The following is a 20,522-nucleotide window of genomic DNA, read 5'->3' on the forward strand; positions in this document are numbered from 1 at the left end:
ATAACAATTGTCGTTGGACAAACTTTTGCAGCAGAATTTCTCACTTCATTTCGGGCTTCCCAAATATGCCAACACACTACAGCAACCACTATTGCTTGTATTTCATTGCATCTGTCCAGGAGATCAAACAACCATTTATTTGCATTTATCAAATGTTTCCTACCAAGATCAATATCAAACTGATGTTTCACTCCTTTCGAGATAGAGGAAGCAAACTGACACATCGCAAAAAAAAAAATTAAACTGAAGGCCCGGCCGAGTTTGTATTAATTAATAGAGAAGGTAATATAAGACTATAGTCCGGGGAGGCTATAGGCAGAAAAAAGAAAAGAAAAAAAAACAAAGAAAGGGTTGCTCAGTTGGATTGGTACGTCAATACGGGTAACCAGTCCACTCGCCGCAGCAGCAAAACCGGAGTCTTTATAAAATTCGTGGCACCCACCAACAATCACCCTCATATAGTCGTCGAAACCTTCATGGGTAGCCCTGCATCGACAGGGAACCTGACGGAAGCAGACTGCACCTAACCGAGGAGGTCACCGCCATGCGGGACCCTCCACCAAAATACCGCTGCAGACACTATACTCCACCTGACAGAGTGATACCACCGAATCCGGACCTCTCGCAGGCTGCCTCACAGCGCGCCGGGGTCTAGCCACATCCGTCGTTGGACTCCATCTCGCTCTCACCACACACGGGGGCACATTGCAAATCAATGTTCTACTTTTCAGTTTTGCCACAGAAACAACAATCAGGCATAACAAATACATTGCGCCTCTGCAGCTGGTAACCTGTAGCAAGACAATCATGTGCTATACGCCAAAGTATAATTTTCATTTTACTTGGAACCTTCACAGACCAAAGTTTCTTCCACTGTTTTGCTACACACATGGAATCTGACACCGTTCCAGTTCCAGAACGACCTCTTGATTCAAGGAAGGATAAGGAACGTGCCAAATTATAGGCAGACTTTACTGAATAAGTACCGCTCTTAGTATGAGTTCATGTAGCAAAATCTTCAAAGTCACTTCTGCCATTACACAACCCTTTAATTCATCTTCCTCCTCTTTTTTCTTCAACAAGCATGAAAGACCTTCGGTACATAAGATAAACTAATATGGGCTAATTGGGTCTCCTTGCCTAATGCCTCTGGTTGGAACAACCGGGTCAGTAAGTTCTCCATTTACATTTACTGCATAACGAACCTCCGTGACACATCTCATGACTATATCTATCCACGAAGGAGCAATTCTGTAAGCAACCTCGAAGGTAAGGTCACCCCGCTCTGTCATAAGCCTTCATCATATCAATTTTTTATGGCAAAGTATGGCTTTATGGTAAAGTATGGCTACTTAGAGAGTTGTTACCTGATAGTATGCAAGCACTCATACGCAATTAGAGCATTGTCAGTGATAAGCCATCCCGGAACAAAATTTGATCGTTGACCACGTGCAAGGTTCGCGCTTGGATACCAACCAATTTTTGGCGTGCTTTGGCCAGCCTTCCCATCCGTAGTTCATTTTTGAACCCTGCGTCGGGCCGATTCCTAGGCAGCTAAATCGGTCGCCAATATTTGGCTGGCCGATGAGTCTGATTGGTTGCTTGCCAAAACTTAGGCATGCAAAACTTGCCAATATTTTGGTAAGATAAATAGGAGAAGTTGTCAAATTTTAGTAACAAACCAAACGGTGATAAAAAATTTGACTTGCCAAAACTCTAACATACCAAAATTTTAGCAACAAACGAATCAGACTCGATATCTTTGTTAGGGCAGACGGCGGCAGCAAACCAAACCTACTTGAAGGACGCGTGCAGGTGGGGAGTAATTTGTATGAAACCCATTCAATCCTGACGTATTTTGAAAAATATCTGTACACGGACAGCAAATAACCCCACTACAGATTACTCGTACTTGAAAGCAGCTATCACTGGCATTACCAATTGCTACAGCACAGCACCAAAACAAAAATCCGCTGTAGCAGCAAAAAACATTGCGCGCACCAAAACCAGTGGACGATCATCACTACCACTGCTGCCCGCGGCTTCCATCGAAACCGTGAGCTCGCCGGAGCAAGGAAGTGCAACACTAGTTACCAAAACAAGAGGCCAACCGTACTGGACAAATTCACAGGCCATTGGCCACGAAACTGGAGGAAGAAAAATTCAGCAACTTCGAATTCATCAACAGGCCATTGTACCAAGACGTCAGGTATCCAGAGGCACTCAGTCACCTTATCCACTGCCACGTGACCGGGGCCCACGGGATCTCGGCAGCCAGTCACAGCGCGCCACGTCGGCCGTCCCGTCCCTGTACAAGAACCCATCATTGGAGCCTTGGAGGGGAAGCCCAAATTCCAGCAGGCGGCCCGTCCAAATTCCACGTCAATCCACATCCGAAACGGGGGCAGATTCAGAGCAACGACAGACTGAAAACCAGCCTCCTTCACCCAATGCAGCTTTTGCTGGTGTCGCCCTCAGAGTTGGGCACATATCCAGATCCAACTCTTGCTTGTCCCACCGATAACTTGGTAATTCAATTTTAATTCAGCTCACTGCAAGTCACAGCTGCTCACTCTGGGCATATCAGTCACCTTTGGTTACTCCAAGTATCAACCTGCAGTACCGTAGATGGTAATCCTAATTGAAAAGCAGGGGCATCCAGTCAAAAGTCCATCAGTAGTATCCGTCAGCAGTACCAGTCACTGGTGGATGGTGGGGCCAGGCCTTCCATGCATTCCTATCCACCTCAGCTCCCTGACTTGTCGTTTTATAAATCCCCCCCTCCCCTGCAAGGATCTGCAGAAGAACATACAGAAACCAGTGAGCCACCCACCAAAGAGTGATCGCCAATAGTTTCCTTCCATCCATGGCATGCATCAACACCCTCCAGAGTTGCTCCATTGCCAGAGGGGCAAAAATCAACACAGGAACTAGGAGAAGTGCTGCAAAGCGATCACCAACCTTTCAGTGCAGAGCGTCGACTTTCGTTGACGCCAGCGTCCGGCTTGAGCTTGACGAGAACCCTGAGGCGATCATCTCAGGCGAGTGGCCTGAGAACTCCTTCCTTCTCAGCTACGATGATCTCCGTGCCTACCTTGAGTCACAGGAGGCTGTCCAAGAAGGAGATCAGGTACTTGATCTGGAACTCTTAAAGCTGTCATTGTTATCTGTCTTGATCTCCTTCAGCTCTAGCTGAACTCTGAGCGGTGAATACAGCGCGTGGCTCTCTTGAGTGAGACCATGTCAACACCTGTGCTAGTGGCCACAGCAGAGCAGACACTAGAGGAGGTCGAATGCCACTTTGAGGCCGTGTCAGGGCTTCCAGTCGTAGACAGCAGCCTCAGATGTGTTGGGGTAGTCGTCAAGAATGACCGGGCCAAAGCTTCCCATGGGGTCAGCTCTCCCTTCCCCTCTTTCTCACTCTCTCTCACACAACTTGGGCGCGAGCACACACATAACAAGTTGCTAGTTTCATACAAGAGCGAAGGAGAAAATCCATTCTGTCTACTGATCTATTGCTGCTTGTAACAGCCAAAAACAAAGATTGAAGAAGTAATGACCTCTCCAGCCATCACACTAGCATCAGATAAAACAGTGATGGGTAATTGTTGTTTTCATATCACCTTTTTCTTTCCACGTATGCTTTAAGTTAGATCTAAGAGTACATGTGTAACATCTACAGATGCTGCGGTTCTGATGCTCAAGAAGAAGATCCACAGAGTACCAATTGTAAATCAGGATGAACAAGTAATAGGTGAGTTTCAGAATGGCGAACAGTTAAGAGACAAAAGGACTGCATGTATGCATACTTGATTTGTATTATCCTTAACATTGGTAACTTTGCAAGCTTAATGGGTTCGACACACTATCAACAGGTATAATTACCCGTGCTGATGTTCTTCGCGAGTTGGAAGGCCTGCTGAAGATTTAGAAGGGCAGCAGTCCATGCTCGGTTCTTGTAAATATGTCCATGGTGCTTTTGAGTGGCAGCAAGCAGATCTACAATCAGTAGGAGTGCGCTCCAGAATCGGCAGAAATAAGCCCGGAAGAGTTTGAGATCTTTTCCTTGTAAAAGTACCACACCAGGAAACTTACTCTCTGTGTTGCACTGCTTGCGCTACCAAATGTTGCAAACTAGTCAAATATTTCCAGAGCAATATAAATAGATATGCTTAAAATAATCTTTCAGTAGAAATATGCCAACGATGGAAGAGAAGTGAGAAAAATGTGAGTTAATGCACATGCCAAGTCAAAAATACTTCAGAGAAATAAGTAACTGAATCTGAGGAGGATTAAAAGAACATACTCATTCTGTATGCCAGTCCAGTTTGAAACTGCATAAATCAGGAGAGTTCCCTTTGATCTTCTCCGGAAGCAACAGCAGCAGCACTAACAACCATTGGAGTAGAACGTGTGGGTTTTTGTGAATCAGAAACAACTTTCATCTCCAGGTTTGGAATTACTGGTGGCTTTGTCCTCCGAGTAACAGTCATTTTCAACCCCTCAGTTGTGTGAATTGTTGCTCCAGTTGTCATGTCAACCTATCATATTGATCATAAATAATGGATACAGTATTAACTATAACGAATCAGAAACTGGTAGAGGCATACCGGAGGTGCTCCTGGAGCCATCTGAAAGTCAAATCGCTTGACAAGCATTGCTGTTGCCACCACATTCTGCAATGACCCAGTATGCCTATGTTATTTTGAGTTCAATGTCGTGCAAGCTCTACTGTGATCATTCTGTTGCTAATATAATGAAATGAGATATTGGGCTTGAAAAAGCTTGAAATAAAGAAAGAAACCAGGTATGAAAATCTAAAAAAAGTTACCTCAAAAGTGGCAAACATGTCACCAGCACATTTCCTTGGTCCACCACCAAATGGTAAGTAACTGAAAATCCAAGAGATTGCGTGAATCCCACAGTGATTAAACCAATCCTCAGGCATTAATCAACATGGTGGTAGGCAACAGGTATAATCAGCCACTAAAAGGAAATATACGCTCTTAAAAGGAAATTTAAGTATTCCCACCCTGTTGCCCTAAGCTAATAAAATAGTGACACAGAATCTCAATCAACAGGCCATTGTACGTGCTTTCACGCCCATCGTGTAGTGGTTGCTCTTGCAACGATAGGTTCAGATCAACTCGGTCCATGCACTTGGTTAGCACTGTCGTTTCGTGCTGTCGCAGAACAGAATCGATGTGCGGGTGGAAGGTTTAAACTGCTTGCCTGAAGCGAATGAGTCACATCCTGGTTTGCCTGTCATTTCCGATTATCTCATGAAATTGAGTCACATCCTGGTTTGCCTGTCATTTCCGATTATCTCATGAAATTGCTCTATCTCTGTCCCATTTGTTCTACTACCATTGAATCGTTGTGTTCTGGTCACCATCGCTGTTGATCTGCTTGCGTTACGTGATGATTATTTATTCCCAAAACGCATGGCATGTGTTTTCCAGTTCCATACCGTTGCTTGTAGATCATTGCTGAACTTGTGTTTTCCAGTTCTGCACCTCTGCTTGTATGAAGTTGCAGTGAATATTTTGAACTTCCTGCATGAAGTGAGTGGGTGGGATGACTTATTCTGATGTGCTTGTGCCTTCTGGTTTAACTCATGAATTATTCCATTTATGTCCAACGAGTTGTATTCTGGAATTGAACAAGGTGTTCTAGCCAGTACTCTTGCTCTGCTTTCATGAAGCTAATATAAAATACTGAAATGCATGCCTTGTGGGTTCAAATCTTACCCACTTGGTTGTACGATGTAGCATGACTGCATGATCACTCTTATCTCTATGGTGATCTGTTGTGCATGGACATTCTGTCCTAAATTGAATGTTGTGTTTGTTCTCAGTTGAATAATAGGAAGGTTGATCGATGCCTGTCTCTAGCATTCTGGTACCAACTTGGGAGTGTAAAAGAAAAGGTTCTCTCTAATTTTTTGCAACTAAAGTTTCTGTGGAACTAAATCTTACCTTAATTATAACCATGTAATGGATATGATCTTATCTTGCTCTTAAGTTTGAGTATAATTCAGCTTCAGACTGCTTTGGCTTCCAGATTTAAATGAACAAGGGAATAGCAGTTCATTCTCTGAATAAGTTCTGCGTGTTTCAGTGCATGAGTTGGCAACAAGTCACGATACTACATAAATTGCTCCATTGTGCTGTTTAGCATAATTTTGTCATAGTAAGATGGGTAACTGGATACAACAATTCCATGCAGAAGGACACAACTAATTCAGTCTTCTCTTTCTTCTATGTTTTGGATACAGAAACATACAGTTTCTTCTCCTATTTTCCACCCTTTTGAATTCATATATTGTATGACTGATATTTGCAGTGAGCAAATCGTCATCTCTTTTTTTCTAGAATACGCAGGAGAACTGCGTATCATTCCATTAAGAAGAGAATGAAAACGTTTTTTTACAACGCGGGCCAACCGGGCGCACGCACACGGGTACAAAATTCAAGACTCCCGTTACATGTTATTACAAGAGCACCCTAGGAAAGAAAATCCTGGAGAATAGTCTCCTAGCTAGTAGTAGCTACATGCTACCCGAGAGCTGTGAGGCAACGCGCCCCTGCTGCACACCAGAGAAGGGCTTCTTCAGTTATCGCCCTGGTTAGTTGCGTTGGGGTTTTTTCCGTCGCCCTAGCGAAGACTCGATCGTTCCTTTCCTTCCAAATCTTCCAAGAGACCAACATGAAAGTTGAATCAAGGCCTCTTGTCCTGATGGTGTTGAGTCTGCTTCGCTTCTGTATCCACCATTCCATCAGAGAGTCATTCAGGGCCGGTGGGACGTTCTGAATGCCTATTATTTAGCTGACGGCCAACCACACCTGTTGAGTGTAGGTGCATCGTGCAAGGAGGTGGTCTGCCGTTTCAGGCTCCTGTCCACAGAGTGCACAATCGTCGCTATTCTGGAGCAAATCGTCATCTCGAAAGATAAACATTACATAAGCAGTGGCAAAACCTACATGCTAGGAGGAAGTGTATTGGTATCACATGAGAACTGAGTGATTACTGTTTTTGGATAAATAATACTGCCTGCGGTCATTAAAACTTGTGATTCGAAGACATTGCTGCGCCAACATCTCGCTGGATGCGCCTATCTAGCGGTTCAGTTCTACTGCCTCCTTTCTGACTAATGTCCTAGTGGTTGCTTCGTACTCGCATTATCTCGGATCGATAGGTTCAGATGGACTCTACAAAGCCTTTTCATTTCCTCCTGTCGAAGAACAGAATCGAATGTGTGGTGGAAGTTTTGACTTGCCTGCTATTTCTGATCAGTCTCTCTGTTGGCTATTGCATATGTTCTAGTACTGTCTTGATCAAAAGTGTCTACTATTTAGTCTAGCTCTCTTATCTGCTTGCATGAGCTGAGTGCTTGTCACATATGCTCAGTACATGCAAGTGGTGGTAGCATGATTACCACCATTTGTAATCATGTACTGAGCATATGTGACAGTTGTGTCAACTCAACGGCTTGACTGCTATCACCTGGATTCCTCAGGACATGGTTTGGCATGGCCTCTGTCCCTCGTCAGAGTAAGTTCACAGAATGGCATGCAGGCAATTGCTATAATAAACGTGTTAAGATTTGTCATCAAAAGTTAGATCAGGGCAAGAAAATGATGCGAACTGAACCCTTGCCTCCCACCGTTGGGTGTTGGCCGAAAAAATAGGAGACAGTGTCACAAAACAATGCAAAAAATAACACAATGTCATTACAGAATAACTTCCCATGACATTCACTGCAGAACTCCTATAACAAGTTACCTTGCCTTGCTATGACAAATTATGCTCAAAACAGCACAAATGTTTACCAACACACATGTTTCAGGTCAGCACCATTTTTGCCAGCTCATGTACTGAAGAACGCAGAACACATTCTGGAACTGAACTTGCTATTCCTCTGTCAAAGTTCATACATGAAACCAAGCAACAAGCATAGTCGGAGTATACTCTAGCATATGATAAATAAAATTTGCATCCTGGTGAGAAGTAAGATTTAAGAGTTTGTTACAACCATATCTTTTGGAGAAAGCTAAGACGACGTGCCGGACACATGCCACAATCAGTACCAGAATTTTTCAGAGACAAACACGTGGCAACCGTTCAATGAGTGCATCCAACTTAGAATAAAATGTTCACTTCATCTTCATGCAAGCCGACCAATGCAGAGATATAGTAAGATGTAAGCATGCAACCAGCCTACACAAATTGAATTGCACTGAACATTCATGACATATTTTTTTTCGAGAACGTGCAACGCACGTATTTCATTAAGAGAAGGGGAAGCGACCCAAAACGAAACACAGTACCGAATTACAGCGAGCTGGCTATCACCTGGGCACAAGTTTGCGACCCCACCAGCATGCAAGAAAGAAAGAGCTAAAGAAAAAGAGTACAAGGGCGAGCAGCACCCCATCAAAGTTCAGTCTACGTTCATTAGCCATTGTGAACATTTGCGACTAGTCCGGCGTTGCACCACCATCCCAGTTCTTCACGGATCCTGTCAGCCAGCTGCAACGGCTGCCTTGTGGTTGTTCTGAAGATCCTGTCATTCATTTCATTCCAAAGTCGCCAGGATGTCAGCGCGAAGAGAGAATCCAACCTTCTTCTAGACGATTTGTCAATACGTTTCCTTGCCGACAGCCACCAAACAATGGTGGTGGATTGGGCTTCTGGGGTGAACACCTGCCATCCCAACATTCATGACATACATTTCAGAATAATTATATATGCAGCCCACGCGAGCAGATCATCACTACTTGCCAGAACACCTTGATCAAGTGTAGTAGAAGACTTCATCCAGGACAAAAAAAAGAGAGAAAGGGGTCGGTAATGCATATAACGGAATACTGCAGCACAAGTATAATCTTATGGCAGGTTGCAATCAGTGTCAAGTGTCAACCCACATGATGACTATATATGTATACAAGAAAACAGAACAAACAGAGAAGTTCTCATGCCATGCTGCATTTGTGTTGAATTTCTTTACCTAGCTGCCCCTCATATTAAAATACAATGATCAATTTGTGCTTAAGGCAGCAATGCAACATACGTATTCCAAGTTGACACAAGTTTTGGTTTGCTCTCCATTCATCTTCTGGAGAATACAGAACATATTCTGGGTTTGGAATGCTTTCCCCCAAGTTCAATTAATAACTGAAGCAAGTTTGCACGACTTGTGCTAAAAAATAATGACAAGACTAGATCCTTATCCATTACACCCCTGCTGATGATTAAGAGCTTAGTTGCTACAGAACCAGTTAAGAGAGAAGCAAGGCTTGCTTGTATGATAGACATGGCAAAACCATCACCACAATACTCCTATTGTTAACTGGAACTGAACTATCACAGCCTGCAACTTAAATCAACTTAGATCTGAACAGGAGCACCAAGTTCATGATAAAAGTGTTCAGTGCAACATCATATAAGCAGAACTGCAGAGATTGAGCAATCATGCTGCATTGCTGCAACCAATCGCACAAAAATAATCAACTGAACAACATGTCATTCATTTTGGGAGTGGAAAACACTTCATGCAAGCGGATCAAGAGTGCTAGCTAGTTGTGCATGGACATTCTGTCCTAAATTCCAATGCAAAACGGCATTCGAGATTGAAAATCAATGACTAAAAAAGAAGCAGGGTTTTTTTTTTACCTCCATCGTGCAGAGGCATTTGAAATTCGAAAACTAAAAACTTTTTTGCCACAATCGTATAGAGGCATTCCAAATGGAGGAGGGAAAAGGCGTAAAGCCAAACAACCAGACCATTTCACCTATACTACTCGACTATAAAATAATAGCCTCCCCACCCACCTAGCCCATCCTCATCTAGTCATCTGAGTTTCTGACGCTTGCGCTTCCTTTGCTAGTAGTAGCAGCGAGTTGCCACAGCCCACAGCCGAGAGCCAACAATGAATCAAGCGCAGATTGCCGCCACCATCGCCCTCGCCGCCGGTGCCGGAACTGCAGATGTCGAGGCTGCCGCCGTCGCTGCTGGAACCGCAGACGCTGCCGTCGTCACCCAAGCTCTTACCACCGCACGAACTTTAGCTGCTAAGCAACTTGGTAAGCTGTTGGTTCCTTCCTGAAATGAGATCCTGATTTGGTTGCTCGTTCTTTCTGTTGTTCCTCTTGATTCGGGTTTTTTTTTGCTTCTGATCTGTTGTTCCTCTTGTTTGGGGTTTAACTACTTGTCGTTCTTTCAAAGTTCTTGACTTGGTGGGGTTTTCTTCAAAACGGTCCTGAATCCATTGTTTTTTGGTGAAGTTTTGTTCTTTTCTAGACCAAGTCTGTCCTCAATCCTCTTCAGGTCGTGCTCATGCTCATGCTATACCCATGTGTGATCGCCTTCACCTTAGCTACCCGCTACACAAAGTATGGTCTGCTCATACCTACCCCCAACATGCCCGGCGCCGCCCCTCCCTCCCTTGAGCTTGCCTGTTCCCGGCAGAACTAGTGGCTGACCACTTCCCAGGAAGCCCTCTGGTTTCACCGGAATCTTTTTCAACACCGTCACCATGATTCACATCTTCTTGGTGATTTACATAACCCTCAAAGGCCCTCGCGAGTCGCCTAGGATGTCGCACGCCTTCGCTTGGTTTGCCATCAAGGATGTCGCACACCTTCGCTTGGTTTGCCCTGATGTCATTCTGGTTTTGTATCGGTGTTTACTTCTTCATGTTCACAATCTTAGCAAGATGAGTTGCTGTTGCATATACTTTTCTCTCCATTTTCTTGTTTTTTTATTAGGGGTCTTTGTTTTCTCGTTAGTTTACTACTAGTGAATAATGATTTGTCTATGTAGATATGGAGTCGCCTGGCAGGAGTGAGTGCTTTTCGCAGCATTCACATTGGGGCTGTTTTTTGCCACTACAACTTTCATCTGTGTAAGTTATTCTTTCGTAAAAATGTTCTCATATTGTGATGAAATTGGTTGTCATTACCGCCTTCTCACTTCCGGATGGTAGAACCAACCTACGATGAAGTCCAAACTCTTATGATCCCGGGTGATAGATCCAACCTTCGATGGATCACAACTTATGCACTAAGTACTTAGAAACTATATGGCCCAACCGGAAGACTAACACTTATAAGAAATAGAACTTTATTACAACACAACAATATTATACAAGAGTGCACAACACCCTCTCTTTAGTGGCTAGCCTAACATTCATCCTTTACTTCTACCATACTCCACTCATCTACCATGCTCATGGTTGAATGGCATGGTAAGGAAAGGGATCTCTATTTATAGGCCAAGGGAGTTCATAGGATGATGACATGTGCCTCCTTCTAGAGTTTTCACTAGAAAAATATCTATATTCTACGCTATTCTAATTTCTTCATGGCAACAACATCTAGTGGCTTCATGAAAAATATCATGGATCATGAGTTGTGGGGAAGACTCTAGAAGTTTGTATTGCTTTCCTTCAACACACCCTTTTAAATTCATATATTGTATGACTGATACTTGCGGTGACTGTTGGGGCTATTTTTTGCCACTGCAATTTTCATAAGTTATTCTTTCACAAAAATGTTCTCATATTTCTATGAAATTGGTTGTTATTACCGTCTAATTGTCGATTTTGGTTGATTTCCAGGCGGCCATTTCGCTAGCGAAGGTGGTACTTCCCGCTCCTCCTGCTTTAGTGCTCGTGGAAGGAGAAGGCCAGGCGGACTAGGCAGGAAGGTGAAGGGTGAATATATGGAGCCATGATACTTCTGTAGTAGCTGTAGTTCCTCAGTGTTATTGGTGAACAAGAAGGTGAATGACATTCTGAATATGTAGCAGTAGTAGAGTTGGTTGATGTTCTTTCGAGAGTAGCAGTGGTAGAGTTGGTTCTGAATAAGTAGCAGTAGTACTCAGATGTAGCAGTGGAACGGTGAGGAGCAAACAATTAAGATTCATACTCTGTCTCTACTTGAGTGTTTTTTGAGTAGATCATGCCAGTCTCTTTTTTTTTCCAATTGTATTTTAGTGCATTCCATAGTTCCATCTGGTCTAATGGTTCCAGTGCTTGCGTCATAAACGGCTTGCCATCGAACTTGACATGACAATAAATATTTACAAACACAACTCGTATCGGAGTTGGTTATCATATCCCACGGGCCAACCTTCTTCTTTAGCTAATCTTTTCTCCAGCCCACTTTAGACCCATACTGGTCAAGCCGCTCCAGCTCCCAATCGGCCAATCCTTGCTGACTCCTTTTGCCAATCGGCCAAAACACTATAGCTTCAATCGGCTGATTCCCAACTGTAGCTTTTAGCTTGCCGCATCGGCCAATCTTTTCCTTCCTTGACGCCGATTCAAAATATGTGTCAAAATCCGGCGTCAACAGATGCATTCATACAAATATCCTATACTTTTAGTCTACAGTAATGCACTACATAATATAATGGTTTGTGCGTGCGAAAGATTCGGTGAAGCTAAATTTTATAATGCATAAGCCTACTACTATGTTGCTCTTATCTCTCAGTATAACTCAAATACAGACTATGCATGGTTTGCAGTTTGAAATGAACTGGGCAGTAAACATTTCAATCCCTGAATATGCTCTGCATATTTTTTTTAGATGATGATGTTCTGCATCTTTCATTACATGAGTCGGAAACAAGTCATGATATTAAAAAAATGTGTTGCATTCTACTATTTTAACAAAGCTTTTGTCATGGTAAGGTGGTTAACTGGTTACAAAATTTCATGCAGAATGACATGGCAACTGATTTTGTTCCTTCTGAGTTTTGGATTAAGAGACATACAGTATAATTCTCCTATCCTTTTCTCCTTTAATTTCATATGGTGTGAATGTGACATGTGCTTTGAGTAAATCGTAATCTCGAATGCTAAAACACTATAAGTATATAAACAATCACATAGCATACATGATACTAGTGATAATATTGCATTTTTCTTGGGAGGAAGTCTACTAGTACGATTGAGAACTGACTCTGTTGAATGGGTGTTCGCATCATGTGGGTGTGACACAGTCACTGCGAAATACTATGAGATTAAACCTGCGTTGCCTGCATTAATTTTTAGCATAATTACATTAGATGAACTCTGGACGGAATGTATAAGGATCCTATCTTGTCACTTCAGTTTCATGGATGAATTGAACAGAGGATTTGAGTGTTGGGTCCCGGAGTGCGCTCGGAGATGATGAGTTTTAGAAACATGGTGCTACCCTGGAACTTATGTGTTGGACTTGTAAGTGTTGCATTGCGTTATTTTGAGCGTAATTTTTGTGATAGCAAGACGAGTAACTTGTTATAGAAATTCTACGGTGAAAGGCATGAGAAATTGCTCTGTTTCTAAACCATGCAGTGTGTGACTGCTCTGCGGTATGAGAAATTGCAAAAATGGGCCGAGAGAAGCCCATCAGCGGCCCCAGAAATGAAGCTCATTTGAGTTGGGCCCACTGTTCGGAGCGAAAAAGCAAATCCGTTCGGGAAATGGGATTGGCTGGTGCCAGCCAGGCAGCCAGGCCTCGTCTCGCTCCGACCCGAAGCCGTGAAGCGCGGCTGCGCGGGTTAGTATAAAGTGGCGCCACCGCTGGCCCCGGCTCGATCATTCCCGTCGTGCACACCCAACCCCACCCACCCACGGCGAAGGCGCCTAGCGAATCGAGGGTTTCGTCGTCGAGCGAGCGAGAGCGCGCGATGGCGGCGGCGGAGGGAGAGAAGAAGGGAGCGATGGAGGCGGAGAAGGGAGAGAAGGAAGCGATGGCGGCGGCGAAGGGAGCGCCGGTGGAGGAGAAGGGAAAGGGAGCGGAGGCGCCCGAGGAGGAGGGGACGGGAGAGGCGGCGGTGGAGAAGGGGAAGGCAGTGGCGGAAGCGGAGGAGGCGGCCGGCGCGAAGATGATCACCCTGCGGAGCGCGGACGGGGAGGAGCGTTCCATGTCGGCGGCGGCGGCGAAGCTGTCAGTGGTCCTCAGCAACATGATCGAGGACGACTGCGCGTACAACGTCGTCATCCCGCTCGAACGCTCCGCCACCGTCGCGAGGACTCTGGACACGGTGATCGAGTACTGCGTCAAGCACGCCGACGAGCCCGTCCACGACTCCAACCCCAGCACCGCGGGCGGCAGCAGCAGCGTCGTCGTCACAGCGGTGCCCGAGGACCTGGAGGAGTGGGACCGCAAGCTCGTCGAGGGCCTCAGCGCGGACGACCTGTACGACCTCCTCCTCGCCGCCAACCACCTCAGCATCCAGGGGCTCATCGACGTCGTCTGCCAGAGGGCCGCCGACATGATCAAGGGCAAGACCACCCAGCAGATCCGCGACACCTTCAACCTCCCCAACGACCTCACCCCGGCGGACGAGGCGAAGTTGCGCCAGCAGCGCGCCTGGGTCATCGACTAGTAGGATTCTTCGAACCCACTTTGTGCTCTGCTCTAGCATCTCCCTAGATCTGCCGGCCTAGCGTGCGGCTTCGTGTTCTACCGCGTCTTTTCTCTTGACGCGCATCGTAGTGACTGTTTCGTGGTTATCTTTGTGTAGAACTGTAGATAGGTCCTGATCAACACTCGGTCTACCACTTGCTTAGTATTTTCGTTTCGCCTTGTCGAAGAACAGAATGGAACGTGTGGTGGAAATTTGAACTGCTTGCCTGAAGGATGAAGTGAATGAATATCCTATCCCGATTTACCTGTCATTTTTCGATTAATATCATGAAATTGCTATTAGTTTCTGCCCTGAATGTGTTCTACCACCATCGATCGATTGTGTTCTACCTATTGCTACTGATCTTCTTGCATGATTGACATGATTCTTTTGTTGCCGAAATGCATGACATGTTTTGTTCAGTTCCGTACAATTGGAAGCAGTATGATAGCTCATCCTCTGCAGTTCTGCTTTTTATTTAGTTGTAGTGAATATTTTGAACTGCCTGCATGAACTGACTGAACCATATTCCGTGACTTTCTCTATGTCTGACCAATCTGTTCGACTATTCTTGAGTCTTGATCGATTTGCTTGCATGAATATATAAAATCCTGAAATGTGTGCAATTGGTGGTAGACTGGTAGCATGGCTGGTGGCTCTGCAACTGGTGCCCCATCTCTGTAGTGATCTGCTTGCATGAAGATGGAGCAAGTATTTTACCCTGAAGTTGATTTTGTTTTTGTCTGATAACATTCAGTTCAACAATAGGAAGGTTGGTCTGTATCTCTGTCCCTGATATTCTGGTACTGATCTGGCATGTGGGCCATACAAGCGTGTATTGGTTCTCTACAATAGATTTGAATGCAACTAACTCTTAGCACTTGATTACACCACGTCATGGATAACAATCTTGTCTTGTTCTTATGTTTAAGTGTAATTCAAGTTCAGACTATGCCTGGTTTCTGAGTATGAATTGAACTGGGGAATAGCATTCCAATCCCTGAATGTGTTCTGAATCTTTCAGTACATGAGTTGGCAACAGATCATAATATTGGAAAGTAGTGTGTGTTCCATTGTGCTGTTTTGGCATAATATTGCCATGGTGAGGCCGGGAGGTGGAGTAGTTGGCTACAGAAATTCCTTACAGAATGACATGAGAACAGATAACTGATTCTGTGTCTTCTCCGTTGTGGATACTGAACATGCAGTTTCTTATTTCTTTCTCGGTTTTTTCCCCATCATCTGGTGTGAATACACAGCTCCTTGCAGCCTGCAGGATACTAGTGATAGCTTTCCTAGAGAGGCAGAGCTGATAGTGCAGAGTTGACATGGGCTAGCGAAGTCGAGAGAGAGTGCCTAACAAGGCCTGAAAATGAACAGCCGGCAAGGCAAGGCACAAGCACGAGCGAAGAGGAACAGCAACAGCCTCTCCCAATTCAAGTCTCACTGAATTATGGCACAATTCGATGCACATCACGAGATTCACAGCAATCCACAAACGAAATAATCAAATCATCCAACAAATCTTCAGAGGTAGTAGTAAGAGAGCAGAGGCGCGGCCACAGCGGCTACGACGGCGAACGCTGAGACCGGCGATCGGGCTGCCGCCGACTTCGATGCGCCTGGGCTGCTGGCGGCAGGTGCCGATCCAGAAGCAGGTGCAGGACCTTCAACATGGAAGCAGAGCAGTGAGACGACGAAAGATAAGCGAATCACACGCACAGCTTAAAGGACAAAAGGTAATGCATACAAGACCCAAGTTTTTCTTCAGTTCAGAACTTGTTTCAGGCGCTAATTTCAGATAGCATTCCGAATTTGGGGATGGAATTTTCAGTGCACAACTGATGACTCTCCACATCATTTACTGAGATCTAATAGGCATGCCAGTTAAGATGGACCTGATGGATACAAAATTGGCTGACACCTGGCCCATCTCACTCTCTCCCACACCTATATTTTATTTTGGCCTAGAGACGTTAGTAATTCAGATTACGCGTGAGTGTCCTATTAATTAAGATTTTCACTTGCAGATGACTGTCAGCGTGCCAAGACGAAAACGCAGAGCGTTCAGGCTTCAAAAATCTGTCTGATCTATCATTGTTCATGTTTTTTTAGAAGTTGGGACCATTTTGCTGCCAAGAAAGCTACCACTACTGTCACCATCTAGGCACAATTCAGCCCTATTTTAGGCCTAAATTTTAACATATGATTATCCCGATCTTTGGTGTATAACTCTGTACTGATATCAATGAACCGAAAATTGGTAACGTAGACAGGCTAAAAAAAAAATCAAAATGGACGCATCATTTTGCAAAAACTGAAAAATTAAAAAAAGAACAGAGTAGTATCTGTTACCTTCAGTAGGGGCGCCGGGCACTTTGACTGCAAGAAAATAATAATAAAAATTAAACCAAAAAGCTAAGATCTGGAAAACTAATAAAAACCAAAATACAATACGCAGAGTTTCACTCATCACAAATTAACATACGAAAAACAAAACTAAAACGATTTGGCCTACACATCTTTCTTTTGAAAAAAATGGGCTCTTGTCTCAAGGGGGGGAAAAAGAATAAGACGAGATCGGGTTGTGTTAGCGCTTACTGTTGCACTTGCTGAAGGCGGCCTGGTCCTCGCCGCACGCGGCGGGCAGCGTGGCGGCGCGGGTCATGTTGATCGCGACGGGGTACTTCTGTTGGAATGCGGCGCAGAGGCAGGCGACGGTGGCCGGGCTCTTGAGGGCGCCCTTGACGCCGGCGCAGCACTCCATGGCCGGCTTGCCCTGCGAGCTCCCCTGCTGCACGTACGAGAGGCACGGGAGGAGCCCCGTCACCGCCGCCCCGCAGTCCACCGATGACGACGGGGCCGGCGCCGGCGCCTGCGACGCCGCGCCGGACGCCAGCGCGAGGACGGCCACCGCCGCGAGCAGGCCGAGGCCGAGGCGCGCCATGTGGTTGGTTCCTTGGTTGGTGTCGCAACTAGCGGCCGCGCGAGGAGAGGGGAGGCTGGCGCTGGCTGTGGGCTAGGGAAGTGGGAGGGAGGGAGGGGCGATAAGCGCATAAATTATCGTGCAGTTCATTCCTAACGCATGCTGCCATTTGTTTGGTTATCTTGTACAGTAGGATCAATCAAATGCTAGCTGTGAGATCTCTCTCCAGCTAGCTAAGCTAAGATCGCTTAATCAAATGCAGTTCATTCCTCTCTCTCTCTATCTCTGCGAACTGTATCCATAAAACTATTCAGTGGTCAATGCGCCACAAGCTAGTACAATTAGATATAATAGTCCTACGAAATAGCTTGCTGAAGGCTGGAGCTGTATAACAGTTTGTCTTGTCAGCTGGTCGAGTTGCCATCGGAGACCAATCTCGTAAATAAACACATAACAAGTATGCATGTGTAGAGAGAACTGGATGCACGTCTACCATTTTTTCTATGTACACCTGTTGCGAAGCTGTGTCCTGATGGATTCAAACGCTCTGTACGTCTACAGTTGACATGCATGCCTTAGGTAATCCCAATGCGACATTGATGATAGTTTCTATGTCTATTAATTACCATGACAACTCAGCTTTTTACTTATGTGGCAATGAAGTTAATGTAGAGAGAGAACACACAACTAAGAAATGGTTTCCTTCTCAGGAAACTAAGTCTTCACGGGAATCAACGCACCAAGAAACTAGAGAAATGGCATTGGGGAGAAATCACCGGTTTCCAACGGCCTCCTCTGGATCTAGTGCGCTTGGAACAAGGAGTCCACCAGGCACCAAGCCTCCTTTACGTGCATAGAGGATCTGGTGCTAGAAAAGAGAATGGTTGGTTGGATTTTTGTTTAGACTCTAGATAAAAAAGTTGCATTGTGAAGGATGATTTCTTAATACAATATCCTAGACTATGAAAACTACGATGATTTCTCTCATTGAAACTGCCCTTATCTGTACAGGGCCACACGGCCACACCAAAGTATCACGCATAGAACAATTTCCAACGGTATCTATTTTCTCACTGCAAGCTCAGTCTGGAAAACGGTAGGGGAGAAAACCAATTTGTGCGAAGTTACGCGCTTGCACATGCAGACCGCGCTTAGAAGAAAAACGTTGAGTTAAATTTAAAGGAAAACAGTACAATATTTCATTCAAATTTCCCGTTTACCAGGTTTATTTTTTATTTTTTAATATATTTTGGGGGAACAAAAAAAGTAAACGCATAAAAAATGATTTTTACCCTCTTCGATCATTTTGGAGTTTTCGTATAATTCATTAATAATTACTAACAATAAAAATTCAATTTCATTTCCTACATAGCCCAACGACCTACAAGGTCCAAAAAGGCACAGGCCCAAACTAGCTAGCCTGATTGCATGCCCTTTGTTTGTCAATGTAAAGTCACATTTTTGTTTGAAAACAAATTTTGATCAATAGATAGTCAAATCGTATGCGTCTTCATTCTTCACTCCCTTCAGTGTACAAAAGTTGCACAAATTGATTATTATTCGAACTAAAATGCTAAGATGATGTTGATTTTGTAAAAGTTGACTTTGTAGTTATGCTAGGCAGAAGGCATGAAATAAAAAACCATGCATATTTGGGAAATTTGCGTCAGAAAAGGCAGTTAACCGAACCAAATGGAAACGTTGCTTTGTGTCAATATCAAGACAAATTATCTCTACTGCCAAATTTCCTAATAAGCTTGTTTCCTGATCTCCAAGATGGAACTCCAACGATTAAGATATATTCCAACTAGTTAAACGTTTCACTGTTCAATCATTAGAGTATGCTATATATAATCGTACATGCTACCTAGTCAAACAGCCGGCCGGATGACCGGCTCGCTAGCTATCTGCCGGCCATGCTCTAGACGCGATAACCTCAAAGTGCACATCAATCACAATGGTTCTCAGCACCGCATATTTAACCAACAAACGTTGCCTCTGCGCTCCAAGATGATACGGCAGCTAGATAGATAAGCACCCGCATGATGTGCTTCAGCATTAGGCGGCAACGACGCCTCGAGGAGCGCCGCCGGGAGGAGGAGCTGAGGAGAAAGAAGACGCCATGCTTCCGGATCCGGAGGAACTTTGCCGCGAACGAGATGGCCGAGCGAGAGAGGGCAGCGATCGCGAGGGACGCCAAGGCGGCGGAGAAGGGGAAGGAGAAGAAGAGGAGGTTACAGGAGGAGGTGAGGAAGGAGCGGGAGAAGATGAGGAAAGAAGAGGAGGAGAAGAGGGCGCGAGCTGAGAAGAAGAAGCTCAAGGAGAAGGAGCGGAAGAAGCGCGAGGAGGAGGCGAAGAAGAGGCGCGAAAAGGAAGATACAGAGAAGAAGAGGAAAGAGGAGTTGAAGAGAAACAAGAGGGTGAAGAGAAAATGAAACCAAGTGCCCACCGTAGCCGTAGCTATGTTGAATTTGAACATTCCTCTCTTCTTAATTCAGTGCATGCATGCATACGTATTCATTGATTCAGCTTTCAAGCGTATGCGTTGGTCATCAGCTCTTTTCATCGCCGGACGTTGGGGCTCGCGCGTGCGAATTCACGATGGCGTTCTTTTCCAACTCAGGAGCCCATATATGATGGTGCAGAGTCCTCTACGAGCTGGCGCTGGCGAGCTCCTCATGTCAGCCGCGCAACAGTTGCAACAAGATACGTTTCAAGCTTTCAGCGGCAAATTCTAGCTCCAGCTAATGCATATCATAAGATGGATTATAAGCAGGGGAAAAGCAATTGTCGTTTTCATTTTTTTACACATGGTGGGTTGTTCAGAACGCCAAAGTCATTTGTGTTCAGTGCATTGCCCTTGTTGCAAGTTTTTTTTTTTCGTGAATACGAAGGAGAGCTGCGTATCTTTGTATTAAGAAGATGATGTAAAAACTTAGTATAACGCAGGCTGTCCGGGCGCACGCACACGGTTAACAATTTGTTAGCTATTACATGAGAGATCAACAACCGTTTAGAATAAAAACGAAGCTCAGGATGACACTATCCCGTTCCCTGAATTTCTGCTGGTGCCGGCCAGCCGAGGGTGGCAAGATGTTTGGCGCCAGCTGCTGACCAAAGAATGGCTTCCTCGATGATCTGTTGTAACAGCTGCGCTGGCTGCATAGGAGGCGCTCTGCTAAACACCCTGTT

The 20,522-nt window shown here is 44.9% G+C and overlaps 4 protein-coding genes across 6 annotated transcripts; 2 read left to right on the forward strand and 2 right to left on the reverse strand.

Annotated features, from left to right (window-relative positions):
* The first annotated feature begins 2,785 nt into the window (after positions 1 to 2,785).
* Positions 2,786 to 4,181, forward strand: LOC117841581 (uncharacterized). 2 transcript variants are annotated; one of them, XM_072290377.1, is made up of 5 exons: positions 2,786 to 3,130; positions 3,217 to 3,393; positions 3,532 to 3,601; positions 3,683 to 3,799; positions 3,876 to 4,181. In XM_072290377.1, exons 1-5 carry the CDS (start codon positions 2,867 to 2,869, stop codon positions 3,929 to 3,931), a joined length of 684 nt encoding a protein of 227 aa, XP_072146478.1. In that variant the 5' UTR covers positions 2,786 to 2,866; the 3' UTR covers positions 3,932 to 4,181. The 2 variants fall into 2 exon arrangements, with proteins under 2 accessions (XP_072146478.1, XP_034577895.1); XM_034722004.2 differs by having other exon boundaries at positions 2,787 to 3,130; positions 3,683 to 3,754.
* On the reverse strand, positions 3,735 to 4,925 carry LOC117841587 (protein LUTEIN DEFICIENT 5, chloroplastic). The gene is made up of 3 exons (XM_034722011.2): positions 4,832 to 4,925; positions 4,611 to 4,676; positions 3,735 to 4,541 (listed from the first exon to the last, which is right to left on the reverse strand). The coding sequence occupies exons 1-3, from the start codon at positions 4,847 to 4,849 to the stop codon at positions 4,344 to 4,346; spliced, it is 282 nt and encodes a 93-aa protein (XP_034577902.1). The 5' UTR covers positions 4,850 to 4,925; the 3' UTR covers positions 3,735 to 4,343.
* An 8,686-nt stretch (positions 4,926 to 13,611) lies between these two features.
* On the forward strand, positions 13,612 to 14,711 carry LOC117856907 (SKP1-like protein 11). Its single transcript, XM_034739345.2, has one exon. It carries the CDS (start codon positions 13,682 to 13,684, stop codon positions 14,381 to 14,383), a length of 702 nt encoding a protein of 233 aa, XP_034595236.2. The 5' UTR covers positions 13,612 to 13,681; the 3' UTR covers positions 14,384 to 14,711.
* An 887-nt stretch (positions 14,712 to 15,598) lies between these two features.
* LOC117841583 (non-specific lipid transfer protein-like 1) lies at positions 15,599 to 17,637 on the reverse strand. Of its 2 annotated transcripts, XM_034722006.2 has the most exons (3): positions 17,006 to 17,611; positions 16,760 to 16,786; positions 15,599 to 16,071 (listed from the first exon to the last, which is right to left on the reverse strand). In XM_034722006.2, the coding sequence occupies exons 1-3, from the start codon at positions 17,349 to 17,351 to the stop codon at positions 15,932 to 15,934; spliced, it is 513 nt and encodes a 170-aa protein (XP_034577897.1). In that variant the 5' UTR covers positions 17,352 to 17,611; the 3' UTR covers positions 15,599 to 15,931. The 2 variants fall into 2 exon arrangements, with proteins under 2 accessions (XP_034577897.1, XP_034577898.1); XM_034722007.2 differs by lacking the exon at positions 16,760 to 16,786 and having other exon boundaries at positions 17,006 to 17,637.
* Between the last annotated feature and the right edge of the window lie 2,885 nt (positions 17,638 to 20,522).

The sequence above is a fragment of the Setaria viridis genome, chromosome 1 (genome assembly GCF_005286985.2).
Source record: "Setaria viridis chromosome 1, Setaria_viridis_v4.0, whole genome shotgun sequence".
NCBI classification, from domain to species: domain Eukaryota; kingdom Viridiplantae; phylum Streptophyta; class Magnoliopsida; order Poales; family Poaceae; genus Setaria; species Setaria viridis.